Genomic DNA, 27,490 nt, shown 5'->3' with positions numbered 1-27,490 from the left:
GGGGGGGGGGGGGGCGGGGAGGGGGCAACATGGCGGCTCCGTGTTAACTTCCCCCCCTCGGCAGCCCGCGCTGCCGCCGCTCTCCCCCGCTCCCCCCCCCCCGAGCCCTGACATGCCGGGCATGATGGAGAAGGGAGCGGAGCTCTTAGGGGGCAAGAGCCGGGCAGCCCCCAACGGCACCAAGAGCAGCAGCCCCTCCAACGGGCACTACTCGGAGCCGGAGAGCGGCGGCGGTGACAGTGGCGACGAGCACGGTGCGAGCCTGGGGCCGGCCCCGGGCCGCCCCGCCAGCGGGGGGAGGGGGGTGGCGGAGGCGGCGGGAGGGGCGGCGAGCCGAGCCGCCTCCCCCTTCCCCGCGCCGGTGTCGGGGCGGCGCGGCCGCCGCCGCGCGTTTGTACTGCGGCGGGCCGGGCCGCGCCGCGGCCGCGGGGGGGTGTGGGGGGGAAGGGAGTGCGCGGGAGCGCGCGGCGCGGCCCCGCGGCTGCCGGGCGGCCCCGCGGTGCTTAACGATGGGGAGTGTCTCCCGGGAGCCGCCGCCGCTGTCCCCATTGTTCCGCTGAAATAAACTCCCCCTTCCCCCTCCGGCCCCCTCCCCGGCGGTCGTCGGGGCTTAATCCACGACGGCGGCGGCGGCGGCGGCGGCGGGCGGGGTGGCGGGGGGGGGAGGTGGCTTATTCCGCACGGCCGCGGCGAGGCGGCGGGGGCTCCCGGGCGGCGCGTCCGCCAGCCCGCCCGCCCGCCACACGGCGGTAGCCTGGGACGGCGTCCGCCCGAGGACAGCCCAGCCGTTAATTTCTCTCCCCCCTTTGCGTTGCAGATGTAGGAATGAGGGTCGGAGCGGAATACCAGGCGCGCATTCCTGACTTCGAGCCCGGTAAATCGCTTTTCGGCTGTAACCTGACATCTTGCCGCCGCCGTTCCCGAGGCGGGAGGGATGGCTTTGGGGCTGGGGTGGGCTCGGCTCGGCGCTCCCCCGGCGGCGGCCGCGGCGTTGTGTTTATTTTGCTTTCGAGCCTTTGTGTTGGCGATCCGGTGCCGGCGGCGGGAGGCTGGCAGTGGCAGCGTCTGCTCTCTGTGCGCCCGGGGGCGGGGGGGGGCATCGCGGTGGGAAATTCTCAGTTCATTACCAGCCGTATTATGTGTCTCCGGCGGCAGGCGGTGAAGCAGAAAGAGGTCGATGCTTTTTTGTTGTTTTCTTTTTCCTCCTTAAACCATAACGCATATAATGTATTAACAAGGGGATTTAAAAATATTTGACGAGGGGTGATGGATGTTGCCGGGCAAGGGTGGGAAGTGATGCGCCCTGCCGGAAGCCGAGCAGAGCTCGCTGCGTGCTGGAGGCGCTGGGTGGAAGATGCGCTTGGTGGGAAACTCCTGCCCCTGGTTTTGTGTGCGGTAGTAGCCTCGCTAGCCCCGCTGTTGCAGGCTGAGCTGCTCTCCTCCGCCTTCCTCACCCCCCCCCCCCAGCCCCGCCCCGAGGAATACTGGGTACACTTGCATAGCCTGGTACTCGGTTTTAGCAAGTTAATTGCTAGAATGCTGTCTGGCGTTACTACACCGAGCAGTGAGACCGTAGGAGCGTTTATCAGTTTTGCTGTAGTGGTCAGATGAAGCCTATCTACTTTCCTGTTCTCCAAACAGGCTCCATTGGTGTCAGATGATTTCCTACCGGAAGAGGATTGGGCCAGAGCTTCTCACATAGTGCCTCCTAAAGCTGGAGCGAGCCCCTCTTGATGGGCACAAGTCCCCACAGGCCAAAGAAAAGGCCGGGGGAAAGAAAGGGGGAGGGTGGGATTAAATGGATGCATGATCTTGGCATAAGGGAATGCCTTTCCCTTAGAAAGGAGCATGTAGTCTAGGTCTCTTTGTTAATAAGACTAGCCGTTTACACCCTTTATTTTTACACTGCCTGCATAAAAATAAACATAAATAAAAATGATCGTTTCTAACACACAGCCTGGGCTTGTTTCTCCTACAGGCCACTTAAATTAGAAAAACACATAGTGTTTGTTTTTCTTTTGATTAAAAGAACTCTTCACCCCTCGTAGGACAACTGAGGTTCTGTGGTTTCAATTTTGTAAACTATATATGCAATAGTATCATTGCGTTTATAACTACAGAACTGATTTTATGCTCTCTTATAATCAGACTTTTTAGAGCTCCTAAGTGTTCCTGGGGGGTGGAATTCAATTGATGCTCCTTTCCCCAATAACTGGGATTAACATATATTCCTTTATCAATTTCCTTAATGATGGAAATCTTTCTTTAATAAGTCCTGTGTAAGAGGTATAATGTATAGTATTGTTGTCCTTAGTGTGTGTATTTTGATTATTAGGGCAAGAAGATAGTAACATTTTTTGGAACACCTAAGTCTTATAAAATTTTTTAAAAAGTCCATAAAGAGTAAAAGTACAATACATACTTACCATCTTAGCAGATTGGTTACCTGAGGAGATCTCAGCAAGATCTCATGCTTTCATCTGTTTTGGTTTTTTTTCTGATGAGTCTTGAGGCATCATTTCTTAGAGATGGAAGTAATGCTGGACAAAAAGCTGTGCTCTTATCATAGCTACACTTAAATTACTTTTTTTTTTTTTTTTTTTGGTAGCAAATGATGTAACGGACACTCCATCATACTTCTAGGTTCGCATATATGGACATAGGCACTATCTCTAATTAACTAACTTTAATGCTGTTTCTTCTTGGAATTGTTTTAATGCCTTTGGGGGGGGGGTACCAGATATGTTAGAATGTGTGTTTATTTACAGTACTTTGAATGCTGGTTTTTTAACCCCCTTAAATAGGTGGGAGAAGGGAATCGATGACAGATTAAACTAGATGGAAGTCTAAGATACAAAGTCAGCCCTCTGGTACACACACAGAATACTAAAATGAGTAGAATAAATACCAATCCTTTGGCCTCACTTAACCTGTGTTGAAAAATACTCATAAGCAGTGCTCTACGACAATACATTGAGGAACAAGATGTTCATGATTAAAGTTGTGATGGTAGTAAAAATTTTTTTTAATCCAAGTTCATGTATAAAATAAGAATTTTTTTAAAGAAAAAGTGAATCAACGGTTTGTCAGTGTCTCTTGAAGAAGTGGATTGTGGTTGGAAGCAACAATTAGGAGAAGTTAGTTTAAACATACTCTTTCTTACCCTTTCCCCCACCATCCCCCTTTTACAAGCAACCCTTCAGATAGAGCTGTAACAGAAATACCATTTTTAATTGTCACTAGAGACTACTGCAATGAGAAGTTTTCTCACTGCAAAAAACAGTTTTAATAAAATAAAAATCATAACTCTCCTTACCTAATTTACTGAGTTAATAAACCATCTCCTGCACTCCAGATTTTTGTCTCCTCCTGCTGGTTTTCCTGTAGTACTTTATATTCTTGAGGTGAAATTTTTTCTGTTTGTACTTTCTGACCCACCTATAGATGTAGCAGGATGTTACAAAGCCGGTATCCTTATGTTGTGGGCTGTTGGCATTCTCTTCGAAAGCATAGTGTGAGAATGCCATCACTGGAGATGCACCATACTGTCGTGTCATCCTGAGATGAGATGACTGCTAGAGAAGTTTTATTCTACTCAGATTTGGACTTCCCAAAGGCTTTAGCATGAATTTTGCTTACTTAATGCTGAAATAAGTATTTGCCATTTACCCTCTTCTCAGGGGTGGGGGGGTACTGTCAAGAAGAATGTTTTATACCTTTTAAGGTCACTTACAGAATCCATTTCTGTGTACATCCTTGTAACTTTTCTCCCTCTAGTCTTCGTATATGAAAACAGGCTTTCTTAAATCAAAATTATCAAATGGTGTGATGAAGTATATAAAATTTTCCATTTATTCTATGCCATCTGTCCTCACATTCCCTGATGTTTTTTGTTTATTTACTTATTTATTTTCAAGATTTCCAGTCCTTTATGTTACAAATTTAGTTCTTCCTCCTGTTAGTTTCTGTGTTTCTGTTCCTACTCTCAAAACTTAGTCTTAAGCAGATGATGTTGCTTTTTATGTTGGAAACCAATATACTTTTAAATTGCCATGCTACCCCACAATGCCCTTATTAAGTCTTGTATGCTTCCAGATTTTCATTTTATTCTCAGTACTTGGAGTTGTGTCCAGAGGAGCATCATCCGCCTGTACCGAACTTCTAATGCAAAGCTGAAATTTAGAAGGTGTCAGTTTGCTGCTACGCTTTCTCTATTCTGGAAGCAGTGGAGAGTGCCTGTTGGTCATCTTCAGCTAGCCCCATTTTCTCAGTGGTATTGGCAGAGGAGCACAGCAGCTGAAGTACAGAAACCTCTTCCTAAGTGGCTTGAATGTGGCGTTTGGCCAGGGGAGACTTGTCATATTTGAGAGATAGCTCATGGTCTTTCTCTTCCTTACTGGCTTACAACTCTGCTCTTCTAACATGCTTTGGTTAACATGTTGCCTGGTATTTCCAGCCACCGTCCATAATAAGAATGGATCTTCCAGATAAAGATCATGTTGCCCTTGAGATAAAACACAAACTTTTTGAGGGGGGAGTGCTGCTTACTTGAATACTTGGGGCACAAAGGACCAGAAGCAGTTCTTACAAAGGTAGATCATGGTTTTGCATATGGAGGTGGAGGGATCCCTGTACTGTAGCTATGCACATCCTGTGTTGAGGACAGGGTGCCTTCCTTCAAGCTACCTGTATGCATCCCATCCATCCTTCCTTTGTCATCCTTGCTTTCCTTGTGGCCGTGTGAAGATGCCACCTGCACAGAAACAGTTGTGTGATTCCTGCTGGAGAAACAACACTGCTTCAAAAAGGGGTGTTCTGGTGGGAGCTGCTTGTTAGTCACCTGAGGGTGGCACCTCAGTAGGGGAGTGTCACTGCATACGTGATCTCCAGCAGGCACAAATGATAGAACTCTGAAACTAAGTTTTTTCACTTTAGTACTTGAATATTCAATATCTGGTAATATTCATGATGTCCACTTGTCTGCAGGTGTCTGGTTTTCTTTTTTTGAAGGAAAAACTGAGGGTATACTCATGTTAAGTTTAGACATTTCTTGCTCACAACCTGAAATTCTGATGCATTCTCTAGTGGTCCTGTTTTCTCCTCATGTCTTAGTTAAAGAGTGGAGCACAGGGTAGTGGTCATTTACTTGTAAAAAAAACAGTGGACAAGAGAAATGTGCCTGTAACATGTTTGCATTACTCTTCATGAAATACTGTGTTCCTAATGACTAAAAATAGCATGCTTTTTTGTTCTAAAGTAAAATGTTATGTTAAGGGCTTTGTTGTTATATACCAAAACCCTTTCAGAGTTTAGTACTGCTTATGCCTTGAAACTGGTGCTTTATGAATGTATGTTCATTTTTAACTTGTTACAGAGTTTATGATGCGTTTAGGTTATCTGTCTTGCACATCTCATTTTGGAAGATGCACGAGTTCTTTTAGTTTTTCTAATTAACTGGTTTTCAAGTTCACAGTCATAATGGATCTGAAGATTGCAAAGATGATAGCAAATGCAAAACACTGCCAAACTAAGGAGGGAAGAGCAGCAAAACATAGTACATAATTAGAAAGCACTAAGTTGTTCTCTTTTCCAGAACATTGATTTGTTTTGTTTTATTTCCTGTCTCCTGTAGAACCTAAATATAAAGTGTGGAAGCTTAACATGGAGTGAAAAGTTATTTGTTTCACTGAATAAAAAAATCTGTCCTTCTCCAAGAAGGATGCAAGGAAAGTTCCTCAGGGGGGTGATTCCTCAAGGAATTCATACTGTAAATGCTCCAATTGTTGAGCAACGTCTTAGCAAGATAAACTGTTGTAAACAAATAGATTGTAAGAGGCTTTATGTAGTAGCATACATTTGTAAAATATTAATGAGAAGTAACTATTAGTTAATGCTTTTCCAGTATGGGGGAATTTCCTTTTCTTTTACAGCATGTTTTTAAAAATCAAAGACTCTACGATTTAGTGCTTTGTACAAAGTTGCATCAGTATTGCTCTGTCCTCCTGATAGGTTAGGTAACTTGGACTGCTTCCCTTGCTACACTGAGGTGGAGATGAAGCACAAACAAACAAAACAAAAAAAAAAGATTACTTTTACACCTCACTACTTTCTACAGCTACACAATTTGGTTGGCTATGAATATTAAAATTACATGGCTATGAAAATCAAAACTACAGAGAGAGATGAACAGAATTGTTTCTGGCATTGTTGTTAGTATAGTTCCTTGTTGAAAGGATCAGGGATGGTGACTGTATTCTACCCTCAATCTTGTATGGTTTTTTGTTATAAGGAAGCCTAACTTAGCACGGTAGATCCTGATACTCCTATGGATAGTGATAAATGTTGTAGTACTAATAGACAATCATAACTTCTGGAGGACTGTTCCAACACAAGTAGCTCTAAATTTTGCATCCATGGCAACTTCAGCAGTGCACTTTAATGCTCCAATTGTGGTAACCAGGATCCTAATATCCAGTTATGACTGAACCTCATAAGAGCGGTGTTCAAGTTCAGCCATTCGATGTCTTAAGGAAATAATGTGGAATTAATGATTTTTTTCCCTCCCCTTAGTACCTGGGCTGGACTTCTTAGTATGGTTGACTTTTACTTACTGTCCCATGTATAGTTGTTCTCTAGATCATATTTATAAATACTGAGACTTACTTGTTTCCTTACAGGTGCCACAAAATATACTGATAAAGATAATGGAGGGATGCTTGTATGGTCTCCATATCATAATATTCCAGATGCCAAGTGTAAGTCCTTCCCTGCTTAGGAATTTGGATGCTTAAGTATAACTAAATAATTGTTTCTGGTGTGCCTGTTCACTCTTTATTTTACACACAGTGAAATTGCAAATTAGTAAATTAAACACAAAGCTGCTCTTTTTTTTTTTTTTTTTTTTTATTTAGAGAACTCCAGGGAAAGGAAAGATCACCTCTTATTTTATAGTTAAGTCTTTGTTTCAAAACACACTGCCTGTGTTGTATTGTCATCAGTGTCTGTGGAACCATTAGTTTTTAATAAAAGAATAAAACATCTAAACGTGAGGAACTTGCTGCTCTAAATTTCTAGGAAAAGGAATTGCAGTGGATAAATTCAGAAAAGATTTGTTGAGGCCCAGGTCAATGGGGAATTCTTGTTGCTGTCTCATCAGGAAAAACTGAGCATTTTCTCCCTTCAAAAGTGACCTGAAATACAGGAGTCATCTGACTAAATGTGATCAATTATCTGTTTAATCTAGTTTAAACCTGCTTCCTATGCTAGAATTTCCCGTATGTAATATAGGGGAATAAATTTTGAGGATGCAGTCATGAGAACCTGGTCCTCAGGACAGTTTCTACCTGTTAGCAGTAGTTAGAGGTTTGTATCCCTCTACATTTGAGGGAACATACCTTCTACTATGGCAGAACAGTTAGAAATAAAATACTCTACAGCTATGATTATTAAACTTTCTTCATTCCTTTAAATTACAATTAACTCTTTGCTGTAACAGTTCATGGCAAGGACATCCCTGGTCCATTTGAATAATGAGATTATAATTATTTCCTTTTCTCAATCATGCTTCCTTTCAACTATATTTAGTTGCCACTTAATTGTGAACTGTAGAAGGTGAATGGGAAGAGTCTGTTTCTTTAAAAAAAGTATCCATTGAAGATCAAAGCTAGCAGGACTTACTTGCAAAATGATGGAAAGGGTTCAACTCAAAGCTGGCTCTAGTATGGCCAAATATGATTTAAAAAATATGTTATTGGCAAATTTGATGACCTAATTATTGAATTTTCATATTCTCTATTGAAAACTGACTTCATGCCATGGTTAAAATTAATGTTGGTCAGTGAAAACTATATTAATATTGAGGATATGCATGATCATTGATCTAGGATCTTTTTACATTAATTTTTAACATGTTTGGGAATACAAACAGTAGAAGTAGTTAAATTTAAAACTAACCCAGGTGTCTGGACACCTCCCCAGTGTGTCTGTGTTCTTAGGAGTGGGTTCCGAGAAGACATAGCCTTTCAATAATCAGCTAGTCTCTGATTTAAATAAATAAATGATGAGCCTCTGTGGCTTAGTTGCAGTAAAAATGTGAAAGAAAGCATTTTTTTCACTGAGAATTAGCTTTTGTAAAAAGTTCATTAAATTAAATGTTGGATTAAAGACAGTGGGCTTATTTATTATTAATAACACTATGAATATAACGTTTTGGGGGACCTGGGCCTATGCGGTGTATTAAAGCATGGGAAAGCTGTTTTCCTGTGTTAGATGGCTAATTCTGTGTCACCTTATAGCATAACTAAAAGTACTAAAGAATAATTCTGACATTGCTTTGTTACAGTGGATGAATATATAGCAATAGCAAAGGAAAAACATGGATACAATGTGGAACAGGTAAGTGCTATGAAATGAGAGTGCTCATTTAAAGGATTTTTTTATATAAAAGTATAACACAACTCTTTTTTTCCCTTGGTTACCATTAATTAACGCTGTTTCTCTTCAGGCACGGCAGCAAACACTGCAGTTAAATGGATCTGCATACAGTTGTGGTCTGGATTCTCTGCAAAAGATTGAGCTCTTTGTTTTCATGACATGCTCAGCTTGTAATGTGCACTTTTGAAAGGTTTGGTATGTTTCTTGATACACTGGGCATGTCATGCAATTGTGTGTGTATATTTAGCTAAAGAATTTCTTAGGAAAGCAGCTTACAAATTTAATGTTTGATATTAGAATTCAAATATGGTACAAATTTGAGCCATTAATTGTGATACGGACAGCACTGGAAAGGTTTCTTGCATATTTTAAAAAAAGAGACAAACCAACTTTGTTTTTTCAGAGGCAGGAAAACAGAATCAAATTCTAGGTTTGAGAGTAACAAACAAGTTCACTGTTTTTTTAATAACCTTTAGTCACTGTCCCATAAAAAGTACAGGATAAAACTTTGCTGGACTGCACTTAGTTCTACTGAATTTTCTTCATAAATTAACCAATTTATGTAAAAGTGGGATTACCTATTGCAAAAAAATATTTGGTGTACAAGTGGAAGCAAGTTGTATGATCAAGTTTTGGAGGATGGAAGCTCATAATAGCAGAGACTTGCTAGTCAACTGCTGTCTGAAAAAGAGCCTGCCAATGTTACGATGTCCAGAATACCTGCAGTTTGGTGATTTTTGTTTATGGCTTGGCTTTTGTTAGGGCAGAGAGGGAACTGAGGGATCTCAAGTCTACAAAAAAGACTGATTTTCAGAACAACTTCTGGTACAAAAATATTTGTAGACTGGTCACAGCGGAATAGAAATTATCTGTGCAAGAGGTGCTTGTCACTTGCCATTTTAACAAGAAAAGAGGTTTGCTATGTCCAGATTATTAGAAGATGTGAAATCAGGGGTTTGGAGAGCTGATGAACAACTGGTGATCATGTCTGCACTGTATGGTTGAAACTGAGTGGATTACATTTCCCAATTTCCATGCCAGACTTGGCATCAAGTCTGTCGTTGATTCTCTGGCAGAAAGTCTAATTGGCATAAAATTCTTTAAGAATATTGAGAAATTAAATTATGTAAGAAAGTATATTTAAGTTTCCATTCCTTATTAGGTGCACATGACATGGAAGTGGCCATGCTGTTATTTGTGGATTGGAGAGTTGTAGAAAGACCACTCTCACTTTGAACTTTCAGGCTTGCATTTTGGATAATCCTCTAGCTGCTGAAAAGTATTTTTATTTTCTTTTTTGAGTGGGCTGTTAGTAAAGGCCTGAAGATCTATAAGGAACTGTGTAGGTGATACATGCTTGTAAAGGAAGAAAGCAGGTCAGATTTGAGCCTATCAGACTAGTTCATGCTACGTCAGAATTACTGCTGCCATGCCAACCTTAAATTGTCTAGCTTTCCTACCTTTAATAAAGTACAGATGTGCCCACACTTCATACCATCTCCAAAGAGAATTTTGTAACCTGTAGTACCTAGCCAATAAAATTGTAAATACATTTTGAGAAGAGGGGTTCTGATAGTCGAATTTTATTTTAAATAAATAAATTGCCTTTTTTTATTTAACTTTTCTCAATATTTTAGAAAGTTGACTAAATCCAAAAAGGGACTATTTCTTTTCAAAGGCTCTCGGCATGTTGTTCTGGCATAAACACAATATTGAGAAGTCCCTTGCGGATCTCCCTAACTTCACTCCTTTCCCTGATGAATGGACAGTTGAAGATAAAGTCCTATTTGAACAAGCATTTAGCTTCCATGGAAAGAGCTTTCACAGGATCCAGCAAATGGTAAAGTAATATTTTAATCAGAAGCATTAAACAGTTCGGATTCACTAGGAGCAAAGGCTCCAGCTGGGCTAAAATTTCATGTTGATTTCTGTGTAAAAGCTTCAGGAACAACCTTGACTATAAGATTTAAGTTAATTTCATCATGTCTCTTGGACTTACAGGTTTTTCACTCTAAGAAAAAAAGCATTTCTCCCCCTCCCCCTTTTTTAAAAACATACACTAAATACATCCCTCCTTTTCATCTCATCCATGCATTTAAAATACTTGGGTAGAGGTGGTTGTAAATAGAGCAGAATTATAATCTTGGGTGGAATTTTAATTTTTAAAAGTATTAATATGTTAATGAATTCTTCTAGCTTCCAGACAAGACTATCGCAAGCCTTGTAAAATATTACTATTCCTGGAAAAAAACTCGCTCTAGGACAAGTTTGATGGATCGGCAGGCTCGAAAACTAGCTAATAGAAATAATCAAGGTGACAGGTAAGTTTTATATTCTTAAGTAGCTAACCAGAGACTGAAGTCTTTCTAGGTAGAGATGTCAGAGTAATTTTCAGCCATTATGTTTCAGCGTGAACCAGGTTTTTTAGGTTTAAGCATCTGTGGTGATGTCTCCGCTTTTAGCGAGGGGTTTGATACTGGTGCTTTAAGAACTATATCATTCCAGTCGGTGTGAGTTGTAATAACACACTTGAGTGCTTTAACGGGTAACTGTAAAAACAAGGGTTTAAAAACCCCCTAAGTCTGGGAATGTGGTTTAGAAATAATGCTTTATTTGAGAAGTCTAACCCTATATAATCATGTGGGGAGGAGAGTGTTTTTGTGGATGTGGGGGGTTTTTGTTCTGGGTTTTTTTGGGTTTTGGGGGGCGGGGGTTGGACTAGAATGGAATTAAAACTGAAAGATCAACCACTGTAAAGAGCTATAGCAATTAGAATGCCCAAGTACCGTTTTATAACAAAGCTTCATATGAAATCTTATTTTAGGAGACTTAGAACTGCTATCAGTCAAAGAGAATTAGAGCTCAAAATAGTTTTAAATTGTCTTGGATAGAAGGGAATGACATTTCCCCTACTTACTATGAAATTAAAATTATATTGCACTTAGTATACTTGGGTATTAACTTGTACTTTTTTAAAAGTGATTTAATATGTTGAATGTATAAGTAATATAATCATGTTTATATTGGAAAGTATGATTTTACATCTACGGAAAACTGCCTAGCTAGAGCAAAAGGGTCTATTTAATTATATGTTATTGAAAAGAGTTCCTGAAATCTAAAATTCATATGCTTACTTAGTGACCCTATAGCTGAAAAATTGCAGAAGAAAATCAGTTTGCTTCTATATTTAGCATTTTGCGGGGTTTTTGTAATAATTAGAAATTTTTGTGGTGTTTTTACATTCATTTATTCAGAAATTACATTGTGTGAATGACTGGATTGGACTCAACTAAACTAACTGTTGTCTTTTCAACCTTTTTTCTTTGATTTAATTCAGCAGATTTCATTCCCCTCCCCCAAACTGCTAGATCCTGAGCACTTTGGTGAAAAAGCAGTCCTATGTTTTCCCATCTTATATTGTCCCCTTTTGCTCCCCACAGACTTCAGCAAGGGTTTATTCATCCAGTTGGTGCAGTGGTTTGAAAATTGATCTATTAAAACTAACATGGCAAATGAAAGATTATTTCTAGCCTTGGTATAGTTGACCATGCAAGTGTTCATGCTGGCACAAGTGGTTGAATTGAAGAAAGGGTGACACCAAATTTTTTGGCAGCAGTACCAGCACTGCTTAAAGTAATTTTGAAACTACAGTTTAGGATTGCTGTTTATCAAAATAATTGTTAGAATTTAATAAAGGAAATATGGTTGTAACAGCTCACTTTTGAAAACTACAAATAACTTTGAGATACCATATACTTAGATGTTTTAGAGTAGATCATTCTGTCTTAGCCTGATACATATTTATATTTGAGGTTAAAAAAGATAAAATGACCAGCTTCTTATAATCTGTCCTCAGTGATGATGACGTAGAAGAAGCTCATCCAATGGATGGAAATGATAGTGATTATGATCCCAAAAAAGAAGCTAAAAAGGAGGTAACAGATAGCTTAATGGTGAATGTCAGTTTGTTTGTTTTCTGTGAATGTGTTACTGTGAAGAATATGACTTGTAGTAAAGAGGTTTAGCTGGCAGCCTGCTGAAATCACAGGGGTTTTAGGTGATCAAGATCTTGACAACTTCTGACTGAAACAAAATTTTATCATATGTTTTTGCTGTTCCATGGACATAAATGCATCTCTCATTACCTTCACTATCTACTGAGAGATCTTCAAGTTTTTTAAGAGATGTATGCTATCACTACTTGGTAAAACAACATTCCCCCTGCCTTTGTCTTGTTAATATGTTTACAGCTTTACTGGTTGCGTGTTATTGGAATCTAAATGTTTTCTTTGCATTTTAAAATTAAATGACATTTTTCCAAGAATAACTTTTTTTGTTCTTTCAAAGCCACAGTGAGGTTATACATTTCAACTAATATGTGGCTTTGAGATGCTTTCTACTAATAAATGTAGAGAAAAACATTTTTGTCTCTTCTAATGAGCATTCACTGTTAGCTTTACAGATAAGTGCTGTGTTTGGGGTATGTTCAAGTTTTGGGTTCTTTTGGTAAACATTAAGTTATTTATGAACAAGACTAGAAGAACACAGTTAAGTGTGTAAACATTTGGTTTTTTCCTTGATCAACTTAACATCTTTGTGATTTTCCTAAAATGGGACGGTTCATGCTTCCTGAGAATATGAGAGGAGAGAGAGTGCAAAACCTCAACATTCCCATGAAGTGGCATCTATGATTATTAATAAAACTTTGTAGTTCTACCAAAAATGATGTTGAGTAAGAGACTGATAGGTTTAGATTCCATTCTCAGCTTTGCAGTGACCTTCAATGTATCACTTTAACTGCCTCGGGGGGGGAAAAAAGGACAATTACAATTACCCCTTTCTGTAAAAGCGTTTGAGATTTTTTTTTTTTTTTTAACAAGCCAGGATATGTTTTTTAGAACTAGAAATGGCACAAGGTCTAATAATGAACCTTTTCACTTTTCATTCTGCTGTTGTAACAATGTTCTTGCAATCTGCTGATTTGAGTTGCTGCCTAAGCCACTTCTAAATAAGGGCTATTCTGTTCAATTTACTTTCCTTGGTTATTGTTTCAATCACTACACGCAGTCCAGAGTGAAAGTAGTGTGTTCGTAGTCTTCTAGGAAGAGGACAAATAGGTTTGCAGTTTCCGATGAGCTATTTGAATCTACATAAGATAATTTTGTGAGCTAATATTTCTGGTAGGATTTGCATACTTTCACTTCCTAAGCAAAATATAAACCAAGTAGGCTACTTGAACACACAGAGCAATGGAAACTTTCTGTTAGCAGAGAAAACCATAAAACAAGCCAAACACTCTAGCTTGGCAAGACAAAAGCTTGAGAGAATATTTTCACTTTAAATCCAGATTGAACAGACAGAAACTGCAATTTCATACTGAAAGAGCAATGCAGAACGAAAAGACCAATGGAATAAATGGGCCAGAAGTAAACTTGGGATTTTTAGATGTCAAAGATGTAATGCTCTATATCAACTTTGCAAGGAAGAGCAAATATCTTAAGTGCTTTTAAGATGGCCTCTGTGAAGTCTGTGGACTGGATTAAGATGTTACATTAGCTGGGAAGAGAATGTGGCAGAAGGTCAAGCATAGTAGAGCAAAGTACTGTTTGCTGATCTGTACTAATGCTACAGAACATAATAATAATGGCTGCTGCAATTTGTTTTCTCTTCACTGTGATCAGATGACCACCTCCTCTTAACCTGCATGGATGCCAGCAGGGAGGAGCAGTAGGGAGCTGCTTGAAGTAGCAAAAAGCCTGAATCCCATCTCTGTTCTGGTGCTAAGCATTGCTTTGAATTGGAAAATCCTTGCAGGGAAAGTAATTTTTGTTTCTGTACTCCTGGTCTGTAGGGAACCTACCCAGTTGCTCTATGGGAGTCACATACATGCAGACTAGCTCTTGTGCAGCAATGCCCATTGAAGACAAAGCTGAAATTTTTAGGTGTCCAAATATATCAAAACAGCAGTTACAAAGACTTCATCTCCTCTTTGCTATCCCTTTCCACTTCAAAAAAGCAAACAACAAAGGCTTAAGCTTGCTAAATTACATGGATTTTTACAGTGACTGCAAAAGTACATCCATCCTTTCTCTTCCAAATCTCAAATCCCCTCCCAAAACAAACAGCACTATCACTTTCCATGGAGTGCTTGCAGCAGGAAAAAGTGTCATCTTGCATTCCTGCCTGTCCTGGTTGACTTTCTCTCATTCTTCTCCCCTGGTGTTCACCTGGACTCTTCATATCTGACCAGAAATAAATGTGTAAATTCACTGATTACTTGGTTTAAACATGTTTTATATATATATATATATATATATATATATATTCTTTACCTTCTGCGTACATAAGAGTTTCTCAATTTTTGCCCTCTTTCACAGTATTCAGACTGTGATTTCTATACTATTTATTGTATTTTCAGCTGTATTAAAAAAAAAAAAATTTAAAACTGACCTTTCTAAGACTAATGCAGGCTTATCCAGCAAATAACTGGTATGCTCCATCAGCTTATCTGCAAGACTTAGTTTGGATACTACATGGAGAGGAGGATGTTAGTTTGGGTTTTCTTTGTCATAAATATGGCATTACAATGCTATGCGATTCTTTAATAAAGTTGTATACAAGATACTGTTATTCTTTAATGATTTATTTCTTGTAAATTAAAGGGCAATAATGAGCAGCCTGTTCAGACCAGCAAAATAGGTCTGGGTAGAAGAGAGTATCAGAGCTTGCAGCATCGCCACCATTCTCAGCGTTCCAAATGCCGTCCACCAAAAGGCATGTACCTGACCCAGGAAGATGTGATAGCTGTTTCCTGTAGTCCCAATGCAGCCAACACAATTCTTAGACAGCTGGATATGGAACTAATCTCATTAAAGCGACAGGTACCATGGGTTATTGGTCTTGTTTTGTTTTCATCTCAGATTGTTCTGATTGTAATGATTTTGAAGATTATCTGTGAAGATTCTGAAACTTCTTTAATGTGAGTCTTCCTAATTTTGTTCCACAGTTATCACCAGAAATGCTGGACACTAGCTGACTAGCTATTCTTCGGTTTTGTTTCTTATGTTCGTCTGCTCTTGTGGATAACATGAAACAAGATGACTTCCTTTAAAAAAAGGGGGGGGAGTAGGGGGAGTATGGCATGAAAACAATGTTACAGATTTGGGGACAGGAGAAAACCAAAGTCACATTTGATTTGGGTTTTTTTTTTTTAACTTTGTTAAAAGTATTTGTGTGACAAGTGAGAATAAGACCAATGAAGCAGAGGAAGTTACATTTGTTGTGCTTAAAACTGTAGCTGTTTTTCTGGATGTCTTTCCCTACCTACCATGAAAGTATGGGGGGGAAATCATGGGCCTAGTTGCTTCTGTGTTTTAATTGATGAGCTTTCTACTTCTTATTAAATTTAGAAAAGCTTTGTAGTCTTCACCTTTAAGAGGACAATTGCCTGCGTCCTTTGCATGAAGAAGTTAACTTTTGGCACTTAAAGTTGAAACACAGAGTCTATTCAGCTTCAAAGGGTACGGCAGTATGTGCATGCTCGCTTTCTAGGAGTGATGGGGCTACAAAGTCAAGGCTTATCTCCTGAAATTTCTGCTGCCTTATAGACCGCTAAGAGCTGCCATGTTGCAAAATCATGGAGTGAATAAAGCGTTTCATGGGGGTTTTGCTCCCTTGTATTCTTTTACAGGAGAAATATGCTTCTTTCTGTCACAGCAGGACTCTGGGGCTAAATAGCATAGGTGGGTTTCACTCTTTAGCCTAAGTGTAGGTGAGTTACAGCCTTGAGGTTGTGTTTCTCTTTTTTTCTTGCAGTGATCTCAGAGATGCAGCCTTTGGAATCTCCCACTGAGTTGTCTGCTTTTGTGTCCATACTTAAGAACACTTGTAATAGCTGTGCACCGTAGTATGCAAAATTATTTTCTTACCTATGTAACCTTATGTGCATCACTGTCAGGTTTAAATGGTTAATAGATATGTATATGTACAATTTGGAAGCTCTCTCCTTTTTATAGACTAAGATATTTTATTTAAATATTTTAAATCATTTCAAGAATCACCCTTAAAGGAAGTCACGATGATCTAAGGTCAATAAAAAGCAGTCTGTCAGAAGGAACTAACTGAAAACATCTCATAAATCTTTATTTGTTTTTTCAAAGTGCTTTTTGGAGAAGGAGGAAGTTAATGTATACAGTACATCTCACTTAGATTTCTAAGAACCAAGTTTTGTGTCTAGAATATTCTGCATTCTTCTTCAAGAACATACGCATCATTATCAAAACTTGCTTGTTATGTCCTACTTCTAATATTTCTGCAGACAAACTGTTCTTTTGAAAGACTGGCTTAAATATTTTTCTCTCTGTAGTAAACTGTGCTGTATTTTTTTAAGTTTTTGTTTGTTTTTTTTTTTTAACAGTTAAAGTAGTGAAGCCTTAAACCATAATATTTCTCTTTCTAACTTAGGAGGTACACTTGTGGCAATCCTAGTGAAGATATATGTGTAAAGTGACCAACTTTCTTTGTGGAGCTGATTAACTTTGTTGTTTTTGACCAAGGTTCAAAATGCTAAGCAAGTAAACAGTGCACTTAAACAGAAAATGGAAGGCGGGATTGAAGAATTCAAACCTCCTGAGGTAAATCAGAATAAATATTAGAATTTGTGGCCTTGCACTTACATTAGTAGGAAGCTGCAGAAATGTGTTTTGCTGCAGCATAGTGTTTGCATTTCAGCAGCAGCTTAAACAGGATCCATTGAATTACATGCAGGGGTGAGTTTGGCTTCTTTATAAGAAATTAGTGGTAGGCTTTTTTACGGCAACTGGCTGAACAAAGAAGCAGAAAAAAAATGAAATTTCATGTCTGTTCATGACAATAGGGAGCTGAAATTGAGCCCTGATATATGGGGGGGGGTGTCTGATTAAAAGTAGATCGTGTAGATTGCTAGCAGTAAATTCTATGTTCTGTGTAAAAACATGACTACATATACATTTGGGCAACCGAAGTGAATGATTTATTACTACTGAAGTTCTCTTTTTGCTTGTTTTAAAGGCTTGGATATGAAACATAACGTGAATGCGAAACACTCCAGACACCAAGTCCTAATAGTTTAGATAAATGTAACTATAAATTCAAAATCTGTCTGTATAAAGTTCATTAGTTTTTGCATAAGTTATGATATAGCTGATATTAAGAACTGCAATAAAACAGAGGCAAAACTATTGGTGTAGTTCTAAGCTCAGATCCTTAAATGCTACTTCATGAAAGCAATCTTAAACTATAAATTTGTGGCTTATAAGCAAGAGATTTTTACCTATGTTACAAAATGTAGTGCAAGTAAAACACATTCTGATGCTCAGATATTTTGTAGCTGTTGAAACATTTTAATGATCTTTGTGCCATTTTTTTAATTTTAATAGTCTAATCAGAAAATCAATGCCCGTTGGACCACAGAAGAGCAGCTTCTTGCAGTACAAGGTACGTTAATAGTAGTAGCGACTTGAAATCTGATGCGCAGGATTTGAAGAGGTACTCAGGCTTATGTTGTATTTCTCTCTAATGAAAAGCTAAACTTTTTCTGGTCTTACAAGAAAGTCACTAGGAAAACAGCAAAACTAGTGAGAATATTTAGGGTATTCATTCAAGCAATGTGACACTAGTCTTTCAGTTACCCATGTTAAATCTTGAATAGAAAAGCTTAGCTGGGTTTAACAACTGTAGTAGTACCAAAAAGTCCCTTCAGTCATCTTCTAAATCACCTTATGTCAATTTCTCTGAAGTGGAAGACTGAAGTAATAGTTGAAATAATAAAATTTGAAGCAAACACTTAAGACATCTCTCTGTGTTCTTAAAGTAGGAAAAAGCAGAAGTAAAACTGCTTTACAGTTACTTTTCTCTGTTCATGAAGGAATAAAAGCAGATATCTACCCAGTGAAGGCCTTTTAAGAGTTTGAAGCTGGATGTGGATACTTGACTAACGCTCTTATTGGAGAAAAAACATTTTCTAATAGGCTATTGATACAGCTAATTTGCAGTTATTTCATTTGTATGAAGGAAAACTGACTCTTGTCTTGCTTTAACATGCACTGCTTAATCAAGGAACGTGCAAGAGAAATAACTGGAGAGCCTAATGCTCTCTTGAAGACACTATGTATTGAGTCACTTCTATGGATCATCTTTTTTAAGATAATATAATGAGCTCAGTTATACACATCTGCTTTATTTCTCTGTATTCACCTTTAAAACGAAAGACTGAATTCTAGTATAAAACGTTCAGTTGGATCAGGATATCAGTGTAAAGTTGTCAGGTATGCCATATCTCATAGTTATTAGCCAGATGGCTGAACCTAAAGTTAGGTTTATTTTGAAGTGTGAATGGAAATGCTGAAGAGCATGGTGTGTCTGAAGCAATGACTCTCAATTTACATGCCTCAGACTGGGATTTGCATCTCCAAACCATTTTCTGTCCTAAGTTCATCCTCAGTACTGCTAACGAGCTCATTTTTTTTGTTTTGTTTCCAAATGCAACTGAAGGAGATGCCTAGCTTTAATATGATAGTCTAGTAAGTAGAATGCTTGCTGGAGGAGTGGGGAAAATCCAGGTTCATTGTGCCTGCCTTAGCATGAAAGCATTCAAACCGTCTTGCATTTTCACAGTTTAGTTATTGGAGCTCTCACTAAGTGTCGGTTTGAGAAGCGATAAGAATGCATTTAGCTTTTGTTAAGCTATGGCACTATGAGACCGACAAGGTAAATAATAAAACTGGAGCATGGGCAAAAGAGAATGAAGGGTGGTGATGACTCCCTGGAGAGGAGTTCTAGTCTTCTAGTCTCTTCTCTAGGGAATGTCTTGTGTTTTGTAAAGGTAGTCAGCCTCAATATTTAAGGGTGGGGTAAGAAATCAGGCCTTCTGGAAGAAACCTGTTTTCATTGAATTTACATGTGTTTCTTATGCATTATGTTTCCTTTTTAGTCCCCTTCCTTTGCCACTGTATAATAAAATGGAGATGGGAGAGAACCTTAATACCAGGAACAAAGTATTCTTATTAGCCCATCCTTACCTACTGCCTGGTAATAGAGTCTTCCTCCTGGAATGACAGTGCTGTAGGTATTAACCTCCCGTCCCTCAGGCTAAGGACCCTGATCTCTTGCTTCAAAATATTTGCTTGAGCTAGGAGACCTATGCGTGAAGGAGCCACGCTGTCTTTTGCCCTGACTCTGTTTTTAGAAGAAAGTAGCCATGTTTGCTGTACTAAAAGCTACCATAATGCGTGTTAGGCTTGAACTTGGAAGTTGACTTAAGCATGGGGACATTTAGTTTGTACATTTAAAACAGATTTATTTCATCAAATGTATTGATATATTTTGGCATGTTTTAATAATTTTACAGAAATCATAAGCGTTAAGCAGGTAGGTGGCACTTCTGTGATTTGTTCACTTGAATTCAGACATTAAATCCAACCATGGAAATCATAAAAATAATCTGCAGTAATATAATTGTGGTACTTATTTTCCTAAACATGAAAAAACTCTTGTCATCTGTGGGTAATCTCAAGAGATTGGCAGTAACTAAAGAGGAGGTAATGAAAAAACCCACATTAAAATAGAGCTGAGTGTGTAATCTTAAAAGCAGTGTGGCTGCCTGCAATGGGGTTGTGGACTCAGACTTATGATCTCTGAGGCGATCTTTGGCAGTATAATTTATCAGGTTACTGTTCAACTTTGTCTGAATAGTTATTGAATGTAATGGGCCAGTTCATCACTTGAGGTGTTCTTAAGTTACAAACTTTATTTATGTATAGGAATGTATGAGCACGATCATCTTTTCAAACTAAGATCTCAGCCATATGAAAATTCCAATTGCAAAAATGTTTTAAGACTTGTTCAAAACAACAAAATTTGAATTGAAAAGCAGTGCATGGCTTTCATAGCTTTGCAGTGGAATATAGTTGGGGCGACTGGGATCTAGCTATGTAAGGTAGTTGCCAGGAGCACTGTAATCCCATCACAGTAAAACTGCAGCTTTCATAACCCAGAGGTTGCTGTTAACTATTTCTGCCTCATTGTGGTGCTGTATTATATTGCTTTGGACCCAGGCTAATGTTTTGTGTGCCTCTCGGTGTTTGCTGTGCTGCACAACGTTCAGCGGCATAGACAGCATCGAATTTCCATTTATGAGTTTCTCTGAGTTAGACTTTCAAGATGAAACATTGTAATAGTGAGCATGCACATGTTCAAGTGCTCCTTTGCAACTGGGCGAAGTTTTGAAGAGCTTGAAGGATTCCCATGACCAGGGGTACTGTCAAATGAGCCAGGAGAAAGACATTCACACATGTGAAGTGAGGCTATGCAGTCATCTTCTTTGAGCTTCACTTTCAGCAACCTAATAAAATTATTCTTACTGAATAACAGATTAAACACTTCAGAAATAATTTGGGTGGTGTTTAGCACAGAATTTGTATAAGGATGTGTAAGTAATGTGCACCAATTTGAAAGGGATGATGGGTTGGCATCAACTCTTACAGATATGCCAGCACCTTATGCATAAAACTTTCATAAACATGTATTGAACTTCCTCTGTTTCTGATGCAGCTTAAAAGGATTTTACTACACCATTGTGTAGGAGTCATTGTGGTGATGCTAGAGCAGCACTAAATAACACTGAAAAGAATCCAAAATGAGTAGTGCTGCATGTAGCTAAGGAAATTTTGTTTTCTTTAGAAATTTCTTATAGTTGGGCTCTCAGTAAAGGCAAGATACACTGTTTTCAAGCTGTTTGCTTGGAAATAGGCTTTAAGACATTATTTTCAACAACTTTAGTTGAAGTTAGCCAACAGGCTCAGTTGTTTTGCAGATTAAGGGGAAGGAAGAAGTATAGACAGCATAGTAACAGAAAAGGCTGAAATCACTAAAAGTCTGAATTAGGTTTGAAACAAAAATGTGCTTTTTTCTGCTGGGCACTTTCTTCACTTGATTAATTTGTACAGGATGTTGAATATGTTGCACTGGACATTTAATTACCATTATAAATTAGTAAGGGTGGTAGTGGTAGGGCAATCAAAGAATATTAAAACACTGGAGGGAGTGCTCTGTGGGTGCACACAGCATTTAAGGAGTATAGCTGATACCTTGTACAACTGATAAAGCACAGAGCCAAATCCCTGTCTTTGCCTAGATATGTGCCCTCCCACATGGCTCTGCTAGGTCCTTTTGTTTTCCTTCCAAGGTTCTTGCAGTCAGGATGGTTGGATTCTTTTGTATGCCCCAGAAAAGATGTTAAATAATGTAGCTGGGCTCTTGACAGTTGAAACATCAGCTTTGGCTATAGAAATTGTTATTATCCTGGAGCTGAACTTTTCTCTTAAATTACAGTGAGTGTACATTACCACATCAGAAGTGCCTATTAACGAAGAAAGTAGAAAAGAGCAGAACAAGCTGAGGGTCATACTCTTCACAATTAAGTTGAAAAGGAACATAGCTTTCAGATTTGAAACAGCTCTCGCTTTCTGAATCCTTTGCTTCACTTTCTGAAGTGAGGCATGAAATCAGGCATAAATTTCTTTTCCTGTAATGAGACAGAGTGCCTGTCCTCTAAGCACTGTAATATGTTCCGAATGAGCTTAGTTATAAGGAGCTTCACAGAAGTCATCAAATTGTAATTCACTCATGCATAGCTGAGAGCAAAAAATGAGTCTTCTGTTTACTCAGTCTGGAATAAAACTCTGTTTTATTTCTTTTAGTCTCCAAACTTTTGGACACTTGTGATTAAAAATATACTTTGTGCAGCTAAAAGCTGTGTTCTAGGATGCTGGAGAGTTTTAGGATTTTTTTTCTTGAGGTGGAACTAGACACATACCCTAAATGCAACTGAGAGAATATCAATAAACTTTAGGTTATAATTCCAGTTTTAGGTTAAAAACTATGGAATGTTGTACTCAAGGGGGAGTGGGGGTGGTGTTAGATGCAAATGTAGTTTTAGAACTTCAAAAAGTATGTGTTGGGATTTTCTTGTGAAGTATTTTCTTGTGAAGTTCTTGTAAACAAAAGTGACCTACTGATGTCAACATGAAAATGAATGAAAAGAACAATGCAAAGATCTTCTGTCATGCTGCTTCTTGCTGGAGGATTTGATCCTGGAGGCTTGTGCTGGGCTGTCTTATAAACAGACACCAATAGCTTATATTTACTTACATTCCCCAAGGTGGTTGTCTCAAAACCCCAGATTCTTCTACCCGGCTCAAATGGTGAATGAAAGCTTTAAAAAGACGTTGTCAGGTGAATGCTTGCCAGTTGCTCTTTGTAGCCTCAGTAAAGCATGTCACAGGTGCAGGAATGAGCAATATATTGTGACTTACGGAACTGTGCCCCCCTTTTCTGCCCTGTGCTTGGTCCAGTAGCTACTGCCTTCTACCACTCCTGCTGCACAGGTTGTGAGCAAAGAAACATCTGTGTGCAGCTGGCACAGAGGGAACCTATAAAAGCTGTCAATGTTTGTCACTTAACATTTCTAGTGTTATACCCTGTTTACAGCTATACACACGTGCTCAGTCACCCTCCCTCTCCTGTCTTGAACTTGTCGTGGGCTTCTGCCCTTGCTGCAAGCACACTGAAGGATATACTTTATTTGTCAGAGGCCAGATCTCTGGTTTTAGGTTGGGAGGCTTGGTGAGTAAGCCAGGATCTTTAAGAAGAGTGGGTAACGACCTTTTAATAAAGTTCTTGATTTGTATGTTGATAGCTGTGCAATTAAAAATTATTTTGTTTTAATGGAAATTGAGGCCTTCTCCTAATTGAGAAGTCCTCCTAATTAGCGAGCCCTTGGTTTGCAGGTCCCATAGGTTCTCTCTATAAATACATCACACGTAGCTGTGTCTGACTGATTCTTCACAGCTATGTTATTTACTTTGCCTTCCAGGTGTCCGAAAATATGGTAAAGATTTTCAAGCTATTGCAGATGTAATTGGCAACAAGACTGTTGGCCAAGTGAAGAACTTCTTTGTAAACTACAGGCGTCGGTTTAACTTAGAGGAGGTATTGCAGGAATGGGAAGCGGAACAAGGAACCCTGGCTTCTAATGGTGATGCTTCTGCTTTAGGGGAGGACACAAAAAATACTTCTAATGTGCCATCAGGAAAGAGCACTGATGAAGAAGATGAGGTGTGTTTTGTGTACCAGAAATAAGTAAGCATGGGTTGAGGAACAGCATTTTATTTAGTGATATAATGTAAGGTTAACTGGTGTGGAGTGGCAAACTGCATTCTAAAGAATGATGATGAGCTTGCATAGAACTTCAGCCAATGTCGTTAACCAGCTGGGAGCAGGACTGCACCTTTCATAGTGACGATCATGTTACTGTTTTATTGTTAAAATACAGTTCTTGTTCTAGAAGAAGACTCTTGCTTCGTAAATATTTTTAGTTCTGCTGTCTATAATGTTTTGGTTGGTGGTTTCTTTTCAGTAACTTCTCAGTTTTTTTGTTTTGTTTTTTAAATGCTGTTTCCTGTGTAGTGGACAGTGGCAGCCCAACTGCATTACGTTCTGGCTGGGATGGCTGTTCACGCAGTCTTGTCTTTGTCCTTTGTGCAGGCACAAAGCACTCCGGCCACTCAGTGTTTAGGCCCTTCACCTCCAGCACAGGCATCTGCTCCAGCACCTACCGCTCCCATCGCAACTTTAAATCAGCCACCCCCGTTACTTCGTCCAGCGCTTCCTGCTGCTCCTGCTCTCCATCGTCAGCCTCCACCACTTCAACAGCAGGCGCGATTTATTCAGCCAAGGCCGACTCTAAATCAGCCTCCCCCACCACTCATCCGCCCAGCTAATTCCATGCCTCCTCGTCTAAATCCAAGGCCAGTGTTAACCACGGTTAGCGGCCAGCAGCCACCCTCGCTTATTGGAATTCAGACAGAATCTCAGTCCACTCTGCACTGAAGAAATAAAGCAGAATTATGCTAACTCCTACATTTGAAAAATTGTATCAATGTACTTTTTTTTTTTTTTTTTTTTTCCCCCCAGATAATGAAGGGGAGAAAAGAGCAAGCCTTCACAGGTATCAGACCAGTTTTACAGAGGAGCAAGCTAATAACTAGAAATGGAACCATGTGAGTGACCACCTGTATAAAAATATTTTTATGTCGAAGACTTGTACAGCAGAACAATGCCTACAATACAGCCCTCCTCTATATGAATAACTGTTGAAGGAAGTTAACTTCTTAAATGAATAAATGTTCAAGACACCAAGATTTTGTTTAACTGATTTTTACTCTATTTATTTTATTACAGTTCTTTGTAGTCAAGCATCTAACTACAAGAAAGTAGTCTGGCAAATCTAGGAATAGATAATATTGTAGGAGACTTAAATGTAGCATTGGGTTTTTTTGTGTGTGTGTGTGTGTTTGGTTTTTGGGTTTTTTTTTTCACTACTTAGTGCAAAAAAATAATGGCCTTAGGTTCAGAATTTTTGGCCCTGTTTAGATAACAGTAGAAGCATTTCACGCACTTGTAAAATGTAGGTGTTTCTTCTCTTCATGTTCTTCCCAGAACGCTTTTTCTTGTTTAAAAATGTACTGTCTTATTAAATACTCATCTGAAAGAGTATTCTGAAGACTCAATAAGCTATTGTACCAAACTTACTAAATCTCGTGCGTGTTCTACTCCTAGAAGTTGGCTGAAAACAGGAGTCTGGTTTCCTGCTGCAGTATCTCTTGTGGGCTGGGGTGGAGAGAGAGGCAGCAACTTCCACCACCCGGGGGATGACAGGAGAGGAACCATATAGCAAGAACCATTAATTTAATTTGTTATTCCACTAATTCTTCTAATTTAAGTACAGTAGAATTTAATTCCTCTGAGAATGGCTGTCTGCAGTTTGTGTATGTTAGATCATTGATATCTTACCTAAAATTCATGAGGGAAGTATAGAGGCTGATGCAGGTAGTAGAATATTGTGGCAGTAGAATTACCTGCGGCCAGCCCAGTCTTACTGTTAGCAGAAATCAGAGATAATAATTTATTTCTGGCAGAGTTGATTAGCTGGGTTTTGAGGCTACTGTGGGGTTTTTTGTTTGTTTTGTTTATTGACTAAGTAAAATCTGCATTTGGGTATTAATTATTGCTTCCAGATTTTAGGAGATTGAAAGGTTTTCTTTCCACTGTATTCTTTTCTGAAACCTTGATTTATGCCCAGCAGTGTTTTGGAGGTGGGGTTTTTTTTTAGTTTGGTTGGGTTTTTGTTTGTTAAAGTAGATGCCTCTACCCTCCAAGTAAACCAGGCTGCAAATTTGAGTAGCACTGTTTGAAACTGTGTGATCTGAATCAAGCTATTGAAAAAATATTGCATTCTTGACTATGTAATAACATTCATGTTGACTGCCATACTATTTAGAAAATTAGCTTTGCTTATAGCTGAAATGATGTTTGAAAATCCTTTTAAATCCATTCTGTTATTAACTAGATTTGCCCTTGACTAAAATGAGACTTTATTTGAAAATGGAATGTGCTCTCCCTAGGCTTTTTCACAGATAAATTGGATGGTCTAACAATCAGTTTAGCAGCTGGCTAAGGTCTTTTTTATGTGCAAAGGGAAGTTCTTACAGCATCAGATCCTATTTAATTTGTAAATCTAGTATTAAAGTTTGATAGTTGTGGCCTGAACTGCAGTTAAGGTGTTGACCTTTATGGTTTAGTTCTTCATTTAAAAATATTTTCAGATCAAACTTGAGAGATTTTTCTTTCTGATCAGCTTTCACTGGTGTGCCGAGGTCTCGTACAAAAGGTCCTTCTTACAAATTCTCTTTTGCATCAGAGTAGATGCTTAGCCACTACATGAGCATCAGATGACCTCTCGTCTAAGAAAAGCAGCTTTGTAAAACAAGCACCGAGGAATTCATGGTCACTGAAACTTGTGTTCTGGGAGTCATAACTGTCCCCTCACCAGCTACACACAAATCTGGCTGCTCTCCAGACTTTAAAACCAATACAAAACCAATCTGGTACATTTTGACATCCTAAGTATTTCAGTTTAATTCTTAACAGTGATAAGATACATCTTCAGGATTTTTTTTTCTTTCCTTTTTTTTTTTTTTTTTTTAGCATTGAGTCTCCCAGGTGTATGTATTGTACCTTCGCTACTTTTTGTCTTGTCTCTTGTCGATAGACTTCAGTATGCAGAATGTTGGGTGTTGCAGTACAGTTGGCCACCACCAACTGCTATAAAACTGTTCAGTACATTGTAATTCCGTTTAATCTTGTTTAAATATTCTATAACTGGGCAAAGGTGCTGTATTTGAAGGGGGGAGGGAGGGTCAGAGATAGGTAGTATTTCTTAATTTACATACACTGTAGCACACAGTAGGGAACTCCTAGCATTTGTAGTACTAAATAAGTATGTACATAGCAAAATGTCTTTATTGTGTGCTTTGCAGAATATGTGCATACAGTTTGCACGTCCTGTTTTGGGGGGTAGGGTTTGTTTTAAGCAGTGTTTGCCTGGAGAGTGATATGCTTGCTGCTTAATCAAAGGATTAAAGTTTCAAAGAAATCTGTGTCTTCTATTTTTATGTACCTTGTAATGGTCTAATATGTTAGGGCCCTTATACTGTGATTCTCTTCTAAATTCATTTATATTTTTTTAAGAATTAGAAATAAAATTATACAATGGTGTTGATTTCAGTGGGGAATTTCTTTTGCCATATCTAGTCTCCTGTTTTGTAATGTAGTAATGAACTCCGACTTCAAGGTTGGCTTAATTTTGTCACTTTAAAAAAATGTAAAATGTTTGCACACTAAAGTTTGGCAGAGGACATGTATCCTACATTGTTCAAAGCTAATGTAATTCTACAGCTTTTTGTACAGTTTATTTTAGTTAATAAAGCAAAACGGTACTAAAAAAATGACAGATTTTACAAATGCAAGGCATAATCTGAATGACATGTCTTCTAGGAACAACACTTGCAAAATATGGATGTACAAGAACTACCAGATTTAATTGTTGCACTTTAAATCAGAATGGGTATGAAGTTAAGCAGGTATTTCTGTATTAATAAAACAATCACTAAACATTTCA

The 27,490-nt window shown here is 38.8% G+C and overlaps 1 protein-coding gene and 1 long non-coding RNA gene across 7 annotated transcripts; both read left to right on the top strand.

The window, feature by feature from the left end:
- RCOR3 (REST corepressor 3) lies at window positions 1-27,490 on the top strand. Of its 6 annotated transcripts, none has more exons than XM_052806865.1 (12): window positions 5-254; window positions 818-874; window positions 6,678-6,755; window positions 8,342-8,394; window positions 10,112-10,273; window positions 10,630-10,754; window positions 12,290-12,368; window positions 15,096-15,314; window positions 16,989-17,066; window positions 17,850-17,907; window positions 23,345-23,586; window positions 24,016-27,490. In XM_052806865.1, the coding sequence occupies exons 1-12, from the start codon at window positions 113-115 to the stop codon at window positions 24,358-24,360; spliced, it is 1,638 nt and encodes a 545-aa protein (XP_052662825.1). In that variant the 5' UTR covers window positions 5-112; the 3' UTR covers window positions 24,361-27,490. The 6 variants fall into 6 exon arrangements, with proteins under 6 accessions (XP_052662828.1, XP_052662829.1, XP_052662825.1 ...); XM_052806864.1 differs by having other exon boundaries at window positions 12,290-12,386; XM_052806868.1 differs by lacking the exon at window positions 23,345-23,586 and having other exon boundaries at window positions 1-254; window positions 12,290-12,386.
- On the top strand, window positions 15,332-16,922 carry LOC128150568 (uncharacterized). Its single transcript, XR_008238098.1, has 3 exons — window positions 15,332-15,412; window positions 16,124-16,175; window positions 16,897-16,922. It is a non-coding gene; the product is annotated as an uncharacterized LOC128150568 (long non-coding RNA).

This window comes from Harpia harpyja, chromosome 13 (genome assembly GCF_026419915.1).
Source record: "Harpia harpyja isolate bHarHar1 chromosome 13, bHarHar1 primary haplotype, whole genome shotgun sequence".
In the NCBI taxonomy this organism is placed as follows: domain Eukaryota; kingdom Metazoa; phylum Chordata; class Aves; order Accipitriformes; family Accipitridae; genus Harpia; species Harpia harpyja.
Note: the sequence above shows the minus strand (reverse complement) of the source record. Positions and strands in the feature narration are given on the sequence as shown.

Excerpts from the sequence above, each read along its gene's own strand:
- RCOR3 (XM_052806864.1), top strand. The coding sequence starts at position 113 with ATGCCGGGCATGATGGAGAAGGGAGCGGAGCTCTTAGGGGGCAAGAGC. Across the intron at positions 875-6,677 it reads CATTCCTGACTTCGAGCCCG|GTGCCACAAAATATACTGAT; the intron begins GTAAATCGCTTT and ends GTTTCCTTACAG. Across the intron at positions 8,395-10,111 it reads ATGGATACAATGTGGAACAG|GCTCTCGGCATGTTGTTCTG; the intron begins GTAAGTGCTATG and ends TTCTTTTCAAAG.